Here is a 12902-nt window from a genome sequence, read left to right as displayed (position 1 = left end):
TACACCCATTCAGCATCGTTCACATCCCCTTAAGCCAGCCCCACCCTTCTCTTTAAGGATTCACATGTAAGGCTAAACAGAGTGAGTACACCTTGTAGTGGGGACAATAAAAGGCCACTTTAAAATGTGCAGTTTTGTCACACAACACAATCCTAGAGACGTCTCAAGTTTTGAGGGAGTGTGCAATTGGCAAACTGACTGCAGGAATGTCCACCAGAGCTGTTAATTTTTCTGCCATAAGCTGCTTCCAACATCGTTTGATAGAATTTGGCAGTAAGTCCAACCGGCCTCACAACCGCAGACCACTTGTAACCAGCCCAGGACCTCCACATCTGGCTTCTTCTTCATCTGAGGGGTGGTTGGGAGGGTGCTGAGGAGTAGTTCTGTCTGTAATAAAGTCATTTTGTGGGGGGAAATTATTTCTGATTGGCTGGGCCTAGCTCTCCAGTGGATCCCCTCCCAGGCCCAGCCACGGCTACACCCCTACACAGTGATGTGAATTCCATAGATTAGGAATTAATTTATTTATTTAAATTGATTGATTTCCTTATATGAACTGTAACTTAGTCAAATCTTTGAAATTGTTGCATGTTCTGTTTATATTTTTGTTCAGTATACAGTTGAAGTTGGAAGTTTACATACACTTAGTTTGGAGTCATTAAAAATTGTTTTTCAACCACTCCACAAATTTCTTGTTAACAAACTATAGTTTTGGCAAGTCGGTTAGGACATCTACATTATGCATGACACAAGTAATTTTTCCAGCAATTTTTTACACAGATTATTTCAAATATAATTTACTGTATCACAATTCCAGTGGGTCAGAAGTTTACATACACTAAGTAGACTGTGCCTTTAAACAGCTCGGAAAATTCCAGAAAATTACGTCACGGCTTTAGAAGCTTCTGATAGGCAAATTGACATCATTTGAGTCAATTGGAGGTGTACCTGTGGAGATATTTCAAAGCCTACCTTCAAACCCAGTGTCTCTGTGCTTGACATCATGGGAAAATCAAACGAAATCAGCCAAGACCTCAGAAACAAAATTGTAGACCTCCACAAGTCTGGTTCATCCTTGGGAGCAATTTCAAACACCTGAAGGTACCACGTTAATCTGTACAAACAATAGTACGCAAGTATAAACACCATGGGACCACGCAGCCGTCATACCGCTCAGGAAGGAGACACGTTCTGTCTCCTAGAGATGAACGTATTTTGGTGCGAAAAGTGCAAATCAATCCCAGAATAACAGCAACGGACCTTGTGAAGATGCTGTTGGAAACAGGTACAAAGGTATCTTTATCCACAGTAAAACGAGTCCTATATCGACATAACCTGAAAGGCCGTTCAGCAAGGAAGAAGCCACTGCTCCAAAACCACACCACAAAACTGCACATGGGGACAAAGATCGTACTTTTTTGAAAAATGTCCTCTGATGAAACAAAAATATAACTTTTGGGCCATAATAACCATTGTTATATTTGGAGGAAAAAGAGGGAGGTTTGCAAGCCGAAGAACACCATCCCAACCGTGAAGCACGGCGGTGGCAGCATCATGTTGTGGGGGTGCTTTGCTGCAGGAGGGACTGGAGCACTTCCCAAAATAGATGGCATCATGAGGGAGGAAAATTATGTGGATTTATTGAAGCAACATCTCAAAACATCAGTCAGGAAGTTAAAGCTTGGTCGCAAATGGACAATGACCCCAAGCATACTTCCAAAGTTGTGGCAAAATGGCTTAAGGACAACAAAGTCAAGGTATTGGAGTTTCCATCACAAAGCCCTGACCTCAATCCTATAGAAAATGTGTGGGCAGATCTGAAAAAGTGTGTGTGAGCAAGGAGGCCTATAAGCCTGACTCAGTTACACCAGCTCTGTCAGGAGGAATGGGACAAAATTCACCCAACTTATTGTGGGAAGCTTGTAGAAGGCTACCCGAAACATTTGACCCAAGTTAAACAATTTAAAGGCAATGCCACCAAATATTAATTGAGTGTATGTAAAGTTCTGACCCACTGGAAATATGATAAAATAAATAAAAGCTGAAATATATAATTCTCTCCTATTTTTCTGACATTTCACATTCTTAAAAAATTGTGGTGATCCTAACTGACCCAAGAAAGGGAATTTTTACTAGGATTAAATGTCAGGAATTGTGAAAACTGAGTTTATGTATTTGCCTAACGTGTATGTAAACTTCCGACTTCAACTGTACTTTATTTTTGACACCAAGTACAGTGGCTTCACAAAGCTGATCTGAATTTTGTGTCCAGTTCTGCTAGGAACAGTGGAGAGTGTGTCTATGAAGATGAACGAGCGGTCCATCGTGATGGTAAACGCCATGTCTTTGCTGGCCTCTCATGGCAATGTCAGCACCCTGCCTTCCCCTCTGTACCACACATTACCCGACCACTGCTGCTCCCCTGAACTGGTGCCGGGCAACACTTACATCTGGGTGAAAACAGGATTCATCTCTGATCTCAGTGATCATTCCTCCCCTCTCCATTCCATCCTTTCCAGGTGCTGAACCTTTATCTCTCCCAGAGGAAAGAAGCCCAACCCTCTCAGCATAATGTGAATTCTGGGTATTTCCATAGCCTATTGCTGAGAAATCTGGTATGTTAACTGTTAAGCTTAAAACTAGCATCTTTATAGTCTCTAATGAGCCAAATCTCTGGATAAGCCATATTGTGTCAGTCTGGGTAGTGGTGGTGTACTGACTAGATGTTTTGTTGGTTTAAAGAGGCAATTGGTGCATCCATTTCTGGACTTTCACGTTAGTGCATTCAGAAAGTATTCAGACCTTGACTTTTTCCACATTTTGTTATGTTACAGCCTCATTTTAAAATTGATTGAATAGTTTCCCCCCCTCATCAATCTACAGACAATACCCCATAATGACAAAGCAAAAACAGTTTTTATTTTGCAAATGTTCAAAAAATATTTTAAAAATATCACATTTACATAAGTATTCAGACCCTTTACTCAGTACTTTGTTGAATCACCTTTGGCAGCAATTATAGCCTAGTGTCCTCTAGGATATGACGCTACAAGCTTGGCACACCTCAAATCAAATTGATTTATATAGCCCTTCTTACAAACAGCAAGCAATGCAGGTGTAGAAGCACGGTGGAGACATACCCCAAGCGACTTACAGCTGTAATCGCAGCAAAAGGTGGCGCTACAAAGTATTAACTTAAGGGGGCTGAATAATTTTGCACGGCCAATTTTTCAGTTTTTGATTTGTTAAAAAAGTTTGAAATATCCAATAAATGTCGTTCCACTTCATGATTGTGTCCCACTTGTTGATTCTTCACAAAAAAAATACAGTTTTATATCTTTGTTTGAAGCCTGAAATGTGGCAAAAGGTCGCAAAGTTCAAGGGGGCCGAATACTTTCGCAAGGCACTGTATATATATATATATATATATATATACCGATTTGATTCTTAAAGAATATAATTTGTCTCATGGGTTTAGTTCAACAGTGGGTACATCCATCCCTCAGCTGTTTACCAAAGACAGTGGCAGGGTGTACCTGCAGATTTGTTGCCTAAACATTTGTTTGAACAACAGAGTGCCCCTTTAATGGTGCTATGTTAATACAAATATGTTCTTAGAGTACCACAGTATGAGTCATTATACCCATAAAAGCTATTTTAAAAACACTTCAAATAAGGGCTATGTTTTGTGAAGGCTTACCATGGCATCAGTTTTTAATAACTGCCGAAACGAGGAAAAGCTAAGAATTTCTGCATTAACCATCTGTTTACTAAATTTTGTAAGAAATAAATTGGCAAAATATCCTTAAGTTGACAATTCTGTGAACTGTCTTGGACATGTTTGAAATTTACACAATACCTGTTGGCAAAGGTATCGTCTAAAGATGACGTGCTCTACTTTGATCTAATTTGATGCTAATTATCATTTTCAACAGCTGAGAATAAATAGAACCGAATATATTGATAAGTCACCTTGTCCAAGAGAGATTTACACAGTTAATAAAATTCCACGCCCGGAAAAGCCTACACAAAACACAGCCCTTATCCAATTTGTAAGTCGCTCTGGATAAGAGCGTCTGCTAAATGACTTAAATGTATGTAAATGTTATTTTAAGTGTTTCTAAAATCCCCTATCGGAATAATAAATGGTGGAAAAACAATTGGAACCATTTCCCTGTTTGACCGCTAGGTTTTCTGGGTATATGACTCATCCACTGTGGGACTCTATGGCTATTCCCTCCAAATCCATACTGAAGCCATTTCTTCACTGAATGTTAACGCTTTGTTCAATGTGATACTGTCATCGTAGGAGTAAACATGTCTGTGAAGTGATTGCACCACGTTGTGAAACATCAGGAAATAAAGCCTAAATTTAAGTAAGTATTTGTGTAGGTGTGTGACTTTACCGCGGGTTGCCTTTATGCCAGCGCTTCCCAAACTGGGTCCTGGGCACCCCAAGGGGTGCATGTTTTGGTTTTTGCCCTAGCACTACACTGCAGATTCAAATAATCTAAGCTTGATGATTAGTTATTTGAAACAGCTGGGAAGTGCTATGGAATAAAAATGTTCAGCCCTTGGGGTCCCCAGGACCAAGTTTGGGAAACACTGCTTTATGCTATTCCACATACAGTGAGTGTACAAAACATCATGAACACCTGCTCTTTCCATGATAGACTGGGTGAATCCAGGTGATGTCACTCGTTAAATCCTCTCCAATCGGTAGATGAAGGGGAGGACACAGGTTAAAATGTATTTTTAAGGCATGGATTGTGTTTATGTGCCATTGAGGGTGAATGGGCGAGACAAAATATTTGAGTGTCTTTGAACTGGGTATGGTAGTAGGTGCCAGCCGAACCGGTTTGAGTGGCAAGAACTGCAACGCTGCTGGGTTTTTCTCACTCAAAGGTTTCCCCTGCGTATCAAGAATGGTCCACCACACAAAGGACATCAAGCCAACATGACAACTGTGGAAAGAATTGGAGACAGCATTGGTCAGCATCCCTGTGGAATGCTTTTGACACCTTGCACCTTGCTTTTGACACCTTGCACCTTGCTTTTTGACACCATGCACCTACAAATTGAGGCTGTTCTGAGGGTGGGGTTGTTAATGTCTTAGGTGTTCTTAATGTTTTGTAGACTGTGTGTCAAGGTGGTCCTGCTTGGCGTGTGAATATAGTATAACAATTTTAAAAATCAAAAGTCCAGGCAAAGACTTGTAAATCAGCTATTGCTAGACATTTTGACATCAGTATTAACATTACAAGCTGAGATTCTGTAGTTTCAGAACATACTAAATAAATTCAAGTGACTGAAAAACAAATCAAGTCATTAATATATTTATATTAATACATACAATACTGTTGTTGTTTTTTTGCTCAAGTTTGGAACATCGAACATTTGTTTAAAACTTCTTTCGGCTGCCGGGATCGATATGACAACAGCTAAGGAAAGTGCAGGGCGCCAAATTCAAAACATCAGAAATCCCATAATTAAAATTCCTCAAACATACAAGTATGTCAGACCATTTTAAAGATACACTTCTTGTTAATCCCACCACAGTGTCCGATTTCAAATAGGCTTTACAGCGAAAGCACCACAAATGATTATGTTAGGTCAGAGCCAAGTCACAGAAAAACACAGCCATTTTTCCAGCCAAAGAGAGGAGTCACAAAAATCAGAAATAGAGAGAGAATTAATCACTAACTGTTGATATAATTTCATTATTCCAATATGTTTTCATTAATTGAATTCACTTAGTCTATTTTATGAGAATTTGTAAGATTATTATTAGCATAAAATAGATGGAGACCAGTCTTATCAAAATGAGATATTTATTCTCGGAGCGCGCTGCCATGTAACCACGAACAACAGTTTATATACAAAATATGACGTCATTGGTTCTAGAATGAATCTCCTCCTGTCGACCAAGATAAACGCAGGTTTAAAAGTTCATTCCGACCTACTAGCGTGCACACATGACACACAATATAACTGAATTAACTCTTGATCCCTCACCATTATCCATCACCACTTAGCTGACAGTTCCAGTTCCAATGGAAAACCTAAGAAAACGAACAATGTCTTTATCTGAACATTTAAAAAAAACACTTCCAATCTTCTCCAATCTGGCTGGAATGGTATTTATTTAATTTAATTACCCCCTGTTTCAGGCTCCACAATCCCTCACTTATGACTTCATATTGTTAATTAGATATAACAAAACAGAGTATAAGTTTACTTAGTTACAGTTCTATTTATAATGGGGATATTGTTTAGTAATTTATTCATACAATTCCTAACACTAACCTTTGATGATCTTCATCAGATGACACTCATAGAACTTCATGTTATACAATACATGTATGTTTTATTCGATAAAGTTCAGATTTCTATCAAAAAATCTCAGTATACATTGGCGCGTTATGTTCAGTAGTTCCAAAAACATCCGGTGATTTTTGCAGAGAGCCACATCAATTTACAGAAATACTCATCATAAATGTTGATGAAAATACAAGTGTTATACATGGCACTTTAGATAAACTTCTCCTTAATGCAACCGCTGTGTCAGATTTAGAAAAAGCAAACCATGCAATAATCAGAGTACGGCGCTCAGAGCCCAAACAAGCCAAAAAGATATCCGCCATATTGTGAAGTCAACAGAAGTCAGAAATAACATTATAAATATTCACTTACCTTTGATGATCTTCATCAGAAAGCACTCCCAGGAATCCCAGTTCCACAATAAATGTTTGTTTGGTTCGATAATGTCCATAATTTTTGTTCAAATAGCTCCTTTTGTTTTGTAAGCGCGTTTGGTAAACAAATTAAAACTCACGAAGCGCGTTCACTAGGAAAAAAAGTCAAAAAGTTCCATTACAGTCCATAGAAACATGTCAAACAAAGTATATAATCAATCTTTAGGATGTTTTTAACATAAATCTTCAATAATGTTCCAACCGGAGAATTCCTTTGTCTGTAGAAATGCAATGGAACAGAGCTCGCTCTCACGTGAACGAGCGTGGCCAGCTTGTGGCTCTCTGGCAGACCTCTGACTCATTCCCCTCTCGTTCGGCCCCCCTTCACAGTAGAAGCATCAAACAAGGTTCTAAAGACTGTTGACATCTAGTGGAAGCCTTAGGAAGTGCAACATGACCAATATCCCACTGTATCTTCAACAGGGAAAGAGTTGAAAAATGACAAACCTCAGATTTCCCACTTCCTGGTTGGATTTTTTGTCAGGTTTTTCCCTGCAATATTAGTTCTGTTATACTCACAGACATCATCAAACAGTTTTAGAAACTTCAGAGTGTTTTCTATCCAAATATACTAATAATATGCATATGTTAGCAACTGGGACTGAGTAGCAGGCAGTTTACTCTGGGCACCTTATTCATCCAAGCTACTCAATACTTCCCCCAGCCATAAGAAGTAAAAAATGGAGGGTAGTCTGTCTTTCGTGGGTAGCAGGCCCGGCCCTTCCATTAGGCAAGATTAGGCCGTCGCCTATGGCGGCACTTGAATTTGAGGCGACATTTTGACAATTGATTGGCTACTTCACCGCCCGCGGCACCCCGGCCATCAGTTCTTGGCACTGCTGCAGTTCCCGCCCTCACCCCATTCCCGCTTCTCCCGAAGTTCACTCCCATTATCCGTGGTAGCTATGGTGTTGTGTGTGTTTATATGGGATTATACAAACAACATTTGCCTCCACCCTATGCCACACCAAACTGGAAGTCTTCCTACTAGCTTAGAAAGACAGTACCGTGCAGTATCGAAAAGCCCTCACTGCTGCTCGATCATCCTATTTTTCCAACTTAATTGAGGAAAATAATAACAATCCTAAATTTATTTTTGACACTGTCGCAAAGCCAACTAAAAAGCAGCATTCCCCAAGTGAGGATGGCTTTCACTTCAGCAGTAATAAACTCATTGAGGAAAATATCATGATCATTAGAAAGCAAATGACGGACTCCTCTTTAAATCTGCGTATTCCTCCAAAGCTCAGTTGTCCTGAGTCTGCACAACTCTGCCAGGACCTAGGATCAAGAGAGACACTCAAGTGTTTTAGTACTATATCTCTTGACACAATGATGAAAATAATCATGGCCTCTAAACTTTCAGGCTGCATACTGGATCCTATTCTAACTAAACTACTGAAAGAGCTGCTTCCTGTGCTTGGCCCTCCTATGTTGAACATATTAAATGGCTCTATCCACCGGATGTGTACCAAACTCACTAAAAGTGGCAGTAATAAAGCCTCTCTTGAAAAAGCCAAACCTTGACCCAGAGAATATAAAAAACTATCGGCCTATATCGAATCTTCCATTCCTCTCAAAAATTGTAGAAAAAGAGGTGTGCCGCAACTCACTGCCTTCCCAAAGACAAACAATGTATACGAAATGCTTCAGTATGGTTTTAGACCCCATCATAGCACTAAGACTGCACTTGTGAAGGTGGTAAATGACCTTTTAATGGCGTCAGACCGAGGCTCTGCATCTGTCCTCGTGCTCCTAGACCTTCGCGCTGCTTTTGATACCATCGATCACCATATTCTTCTGGAGAGATTGGAAAAGCCAAATTGGTCTACACGGACAAGTTCTGGCCTGGTTTAGATCTTATCTGTCAGAAATTAACTTTCACTGCTAACATGGTGAATCCCCAAAATTGCCCTCGCTAGAAGCCTGTGTTTCAGACATAAGGAAGTGGATGGCTGCAAAACTCGGACAAAACAGATGCTTGTTCTAGGTCCCAAGAAACAAGGAGATCTTCTGTTGAATCTGACAATAATCTTGATGGTTGTACAGTCATCTCAAATAAAACTGTGAAGGACCTCAGCGTTACTCTGGACCCTGATCTCTCTTTTGACTAACATATCAAGACCGTTTCAAGGACAGCTTTTTTCCCATCTACGTAAAATTGCAAAAATCTGAAACTTTCAGCCAAAAATGATGCAGAAAAATTAATCCATGCTTTTGTTACTTCTGGGTTAGACTACTTGCAATGCTCTACTTTCCGGCAACCCAGATAAAGCACTAAATAAACTTCAGTTAGTGCTAAAAATGGCTGCTAGAATCCTGACTAGAGCCAAAACATTTGATCAGATTACTCCAGTGCAAGCCTCCCTACACTGGCTTCCTGTTAAGGCAAGGGCTGATTTCAAGGTTTTACTGTTAACCTACAAAGCCTTACATGGGCTTGCTACTACCAATCTTTCCGATTTGGTCCTGCCGTACATACCTACATGTACGCTACAGTCACAAGACGCAGGCCTCCTAATTGTCCCTAGAATTTCTAAGCAAACAGCTGGAGGCAGGGTGTTTTCCTACAGAGCTCCATTTTAATGGAATGGTTTGCCTCCTCACGTGAGAGATGCACACTCGGTCTCAACCTTGAGGTCTTTACTGAAGACTCATCTCTTCAGTAGGTCATATGATTGAGTGTAGTCTGGCCCAGGAGTGTGAAGGTGAACGGAAAGGCTCTGGAGCAACGAACTGCCCTTGCTGTCTCTGCCTGGCCGGTTCCCCTCTCTCCACTGGGATTCTCTGCCTCTAACCCTATTACAGGGGCTGAGTCACTGGCTTACTGGTGCTCTTCCATGCCGTCCCTAGGAGGGGTGCGTCACTTGAGTGGGTTGAGTCACTGACGTGATCTTCCTGTCTGGGTTGGTGCCCCCCCTTGGGTTGTGCCGTGGTGGAGATCTTTGTGGGCTATACTCGGCCTGGTCTCAGGATGGTAAGTTGGTGGTTAAAGATATCCCTCTAGTGGTGTGGGGGCTGTGCTTTGGCAAAGTGGGTGGGGTTATATCCTGCCTGTTTGGCCCTGTCCGGGGGTATCATCGGATGGGGCCACAGTGTCTCCTGACCCCTCAAGTCTCAGCCTCCAGTGTATATGCTGCAGTAGTTTGTGTCGGGGGGGCTAGGGTCAGTCTGTTATATCTGGAGTACTTCTCCCGTCTTATCCGGTGTCCTGTGTGAATTTAAGTATGCTCTCTCTAATTCTCTCTATCTCTCTCGGAGGACCTGGGCCCTAGGACCATGCCTCAGGACTAGCTGGTATTTTTATTTTTTATTTTATTTTTTATTTCACCTTTATTTAACCAGGTAGGCTAGTTGAGAAAAGGTTCTCATTTGCAACTGCGACCTGGCCAAGATAAAGCATAGCAGTGTGAACAGACAACACAGAGTTACACATGGAGTAAACAATTAACAAGTCAATAACACAGAGAAAAAAGGGGAGTCTATATACAATGTGTGCAAAAGGCATGAGGAGGTAGGCGAATAATTACAATATTGCAGATTAACACTGGAGTGATAAATGATCAGATGATCATGTACAAGTAGAGATATTGGTGTGCAAAAGAGCAGAAAAGTAAATAAATAAAAACTGAGGGGATGAGGTAGGTGAAAATGGGTGTGCTATTTACCAATAGATTATGTACAGCTGCAGCGATCGGTTAATTGCTCAGCTAGCTGATGTTTGAAGTTGGTGAGGGAGATAAAAGTCTCCAACTTCAGCGATATTTGAAATTCGTTCCACCTCATACTCCAGCAAGGAGTATGAGGACTCCTTGTTGTCCCCAGTCTACCTGGCCGTGCTGCTGCTCCAGTTTCAACTGTTCCACCTGCGGCTATGGAACCCTGACCTGTTCACCGGACTTGCTACCTGTCCCAGACCTGCTGTTTTCAAATCTCTAGAGACAGCAGGAGCGGTAGAGATACTCTTAATGATCTGCTATGAAAAGCCATCTGACATTTACGTCCGAGGTGCTGACTTGTTGCACCCTCGACAACTACTGTGATTATTATTATTTGACCATGCTGGTCATTTATGAACATTTGAACATCTTGGCCATGTTCTGTTATAATCTCCACCCGGCACAGCCAGAAGAGGACTGGCCACCCCTCAAAGCCTGGTTCCTCTCTAGGTTGTTTCTTCCTAGGTTTTGGCCTTTCTAGGGAGTTTTTCCTAGCCACCGTGCTTCTACACCTGCACTGCTTGCTGTTTGGGGTTTTAGGCTGAGTTTCTGTACAGCACTTTGAGATATCAGCTGATGTAAGAAGGGCTATATAAATACATTTGATGTAGGATTTAAGGTAAACAAACAATTCCCTAGGAAAGCAGACAACTGTACAGGGATTGGGTTAGCCAGATTGAAGTACTCGGGCAACCCACCTCGGTTTACTCCTGGTGAGCACCAGTGTTATAGACACAAGAATGGCACCAGGAATTTAGGAGATTAATGGATGTAAGTCTGATAGTTAATGTGACTGACTTAGGTTTGGAAGCACAGGAGAAAATTCTTAACCTTACAGCACCTATAACTGATGCATAGTGGGCTTGTACCAGTAAAGGATGCATATAACAGACACTACCAAAAGGGTGGTTAGGAACTTGCCCTGCGGTGTTATTGGTCCAACCAGTTAGAATTAGTCATCAGAGGCCAGTTATAGGATGCCAAGGTAGGCACATGAGGAGTTTTGACCAGGATGAGAGTAGCCCTGTCTAGATGGATGCTATTGGCATCCATAGGGGAGTTCCAGATGAATACAAAGCTATGAATCAAATAGGTGAAGGCATTACCACTACGTTTTTCGGTGGTTGACAATAAATAAAAATGTGGATTGGATAAATTACATCTAATATAATCAATAGAGATTCATGAATGAAACCGGGGATGCAGTAAAGGGGATCTGACCAATTATCCGCCACCTCCCTTATGACCTGGCAAAATAGGCTGGCTCTCGATGTTATTGGCAGAAAAGGGCGGGGTATGTAGAATGATAGGGGTTCATTGTTGTACGTTTATTCCGAATAAAACATCACCAGATGGGACAGTTACAAGAGCTCTAGCAGGCTTAACAGCTCTAAGTGAAGAATGGGCTGAGAACTCAGGGGTTAATACATCTGTGACAGGGTGGTTCGATAGTATGTTTGGAAAATGGAAAAATGTTATAATCACCGTGTTGTGGGCCGCTTTCATCTGTATGAGTGTGTTGATGTTGTGTGGTTGCTGTTTGATTCCGTGTGCTAGAGGTTTTAATCACCAGGACTCTAGAGATCGATGACGCAACAAAATGGTGAGGTAAGGACCGATTCTGAGCTCCGACCAGTGGGACAACAAATACATGCCTCCAAACCGAGTAGATGACTCTGATCCCTTTGATTACGAGGAGCCCATGCTGGATGAGACGATCTTCAATGTTTAGACAGACTGTTTATTTCATGAAGATAATGAAAATCCTAAAAAGAAGAGTTTTAATTGGATATAGGCCTAGAACAGTCGTTGACGAGTATATGATGTAAATACATGTATTGGTTGTGTTTGATTTTGTGTGACGTTTATAATTCCAATAAAAGGTTGACGTATCAGTGTGTAATATTTAGTCAAAGGGTGGATTGATAAAGGAATTTATATGTTTAAAGTAATGACTAAAGAATTCCACCCTGAAACGTATTTAACGGTGTGAAATGTATTAGAATTATGAGACTATAATCCAATAATGTGTGTGTAAAACAAGTTAAGATAAAAAAAACATTGTGTTACTTTGTAGCAATGTGAACCACAGATGACGTTATAACTCTGAAAACGTACGACAGGAAAGAGGCCCTTTCCAAGGTCCCTCTAATCTAGGGAGGAGAGGAACAGCTAGAAACTGCCAAGCTGGAAGAAAAGTGATCAACTAGGAATGTGTTAGTATTGTGGAAAAATACAACCCACCTAAAGGGAGGCAGAGTTTCTACTGATGTGTGTGTGAATTATAAAATGACTGTTCTCATTTTTGACTTCAGAGTACTCTGAATAAAGAATTAACCTTTTGCAGAATCTGAGACTTCGCCTAATTATTATTAAACCCAGGGTCTTACAAACCTCTGGGAATTGGTCAAAGTTATAAATTATTTGA

General features: G+C 40.9%; 1 protein-coding gene across 1 annotated transcript in view; it reads left to right on the top strand.

The window, feature by feature from the left end:
- The window catches only part of LOC124005639, a 40715-nt gene extending 37827 nt beyond the window's left edge, over positions 1–2888 (top strand). Inside the window, exon 13 of the mRNA XM_046315078.1 lies at positions 2273–2888. Coding sequence (XP_046171034.1) covers positions 2273–2526 — 254 coding nt within the window. The 3' untranslated portion in view covers positions 2527–2888. The remainder of the gene's footprint in view (positions 1–2272) is intronic.
- The last annotated feature ends 10014 nt before the right edge of the window (positions 2889–12902 follow it).

Source organism: Oncorhynchus gorbuscha, linkage group LG19 (assembly GCF_021184085.1).
Source record: "Oncorhynchus gorbuscha isolate QuinsamMale2020 ecotype Even-year linkage group LG19, OgorEven_v1.0, whole genome shotgun sequence".
NCBI lineage: Eukaryota > Metazoa > Chordata > Actinopteri > Salmoniformes > Salmonidae > Oncorhynchus > Oncorhynchus gorbuscha.
The sequence above is the reverse complement of the archived record's forward strand: the minus strand, read 5'-3'. Positions and strand labels throughout refer to the sequence as shown.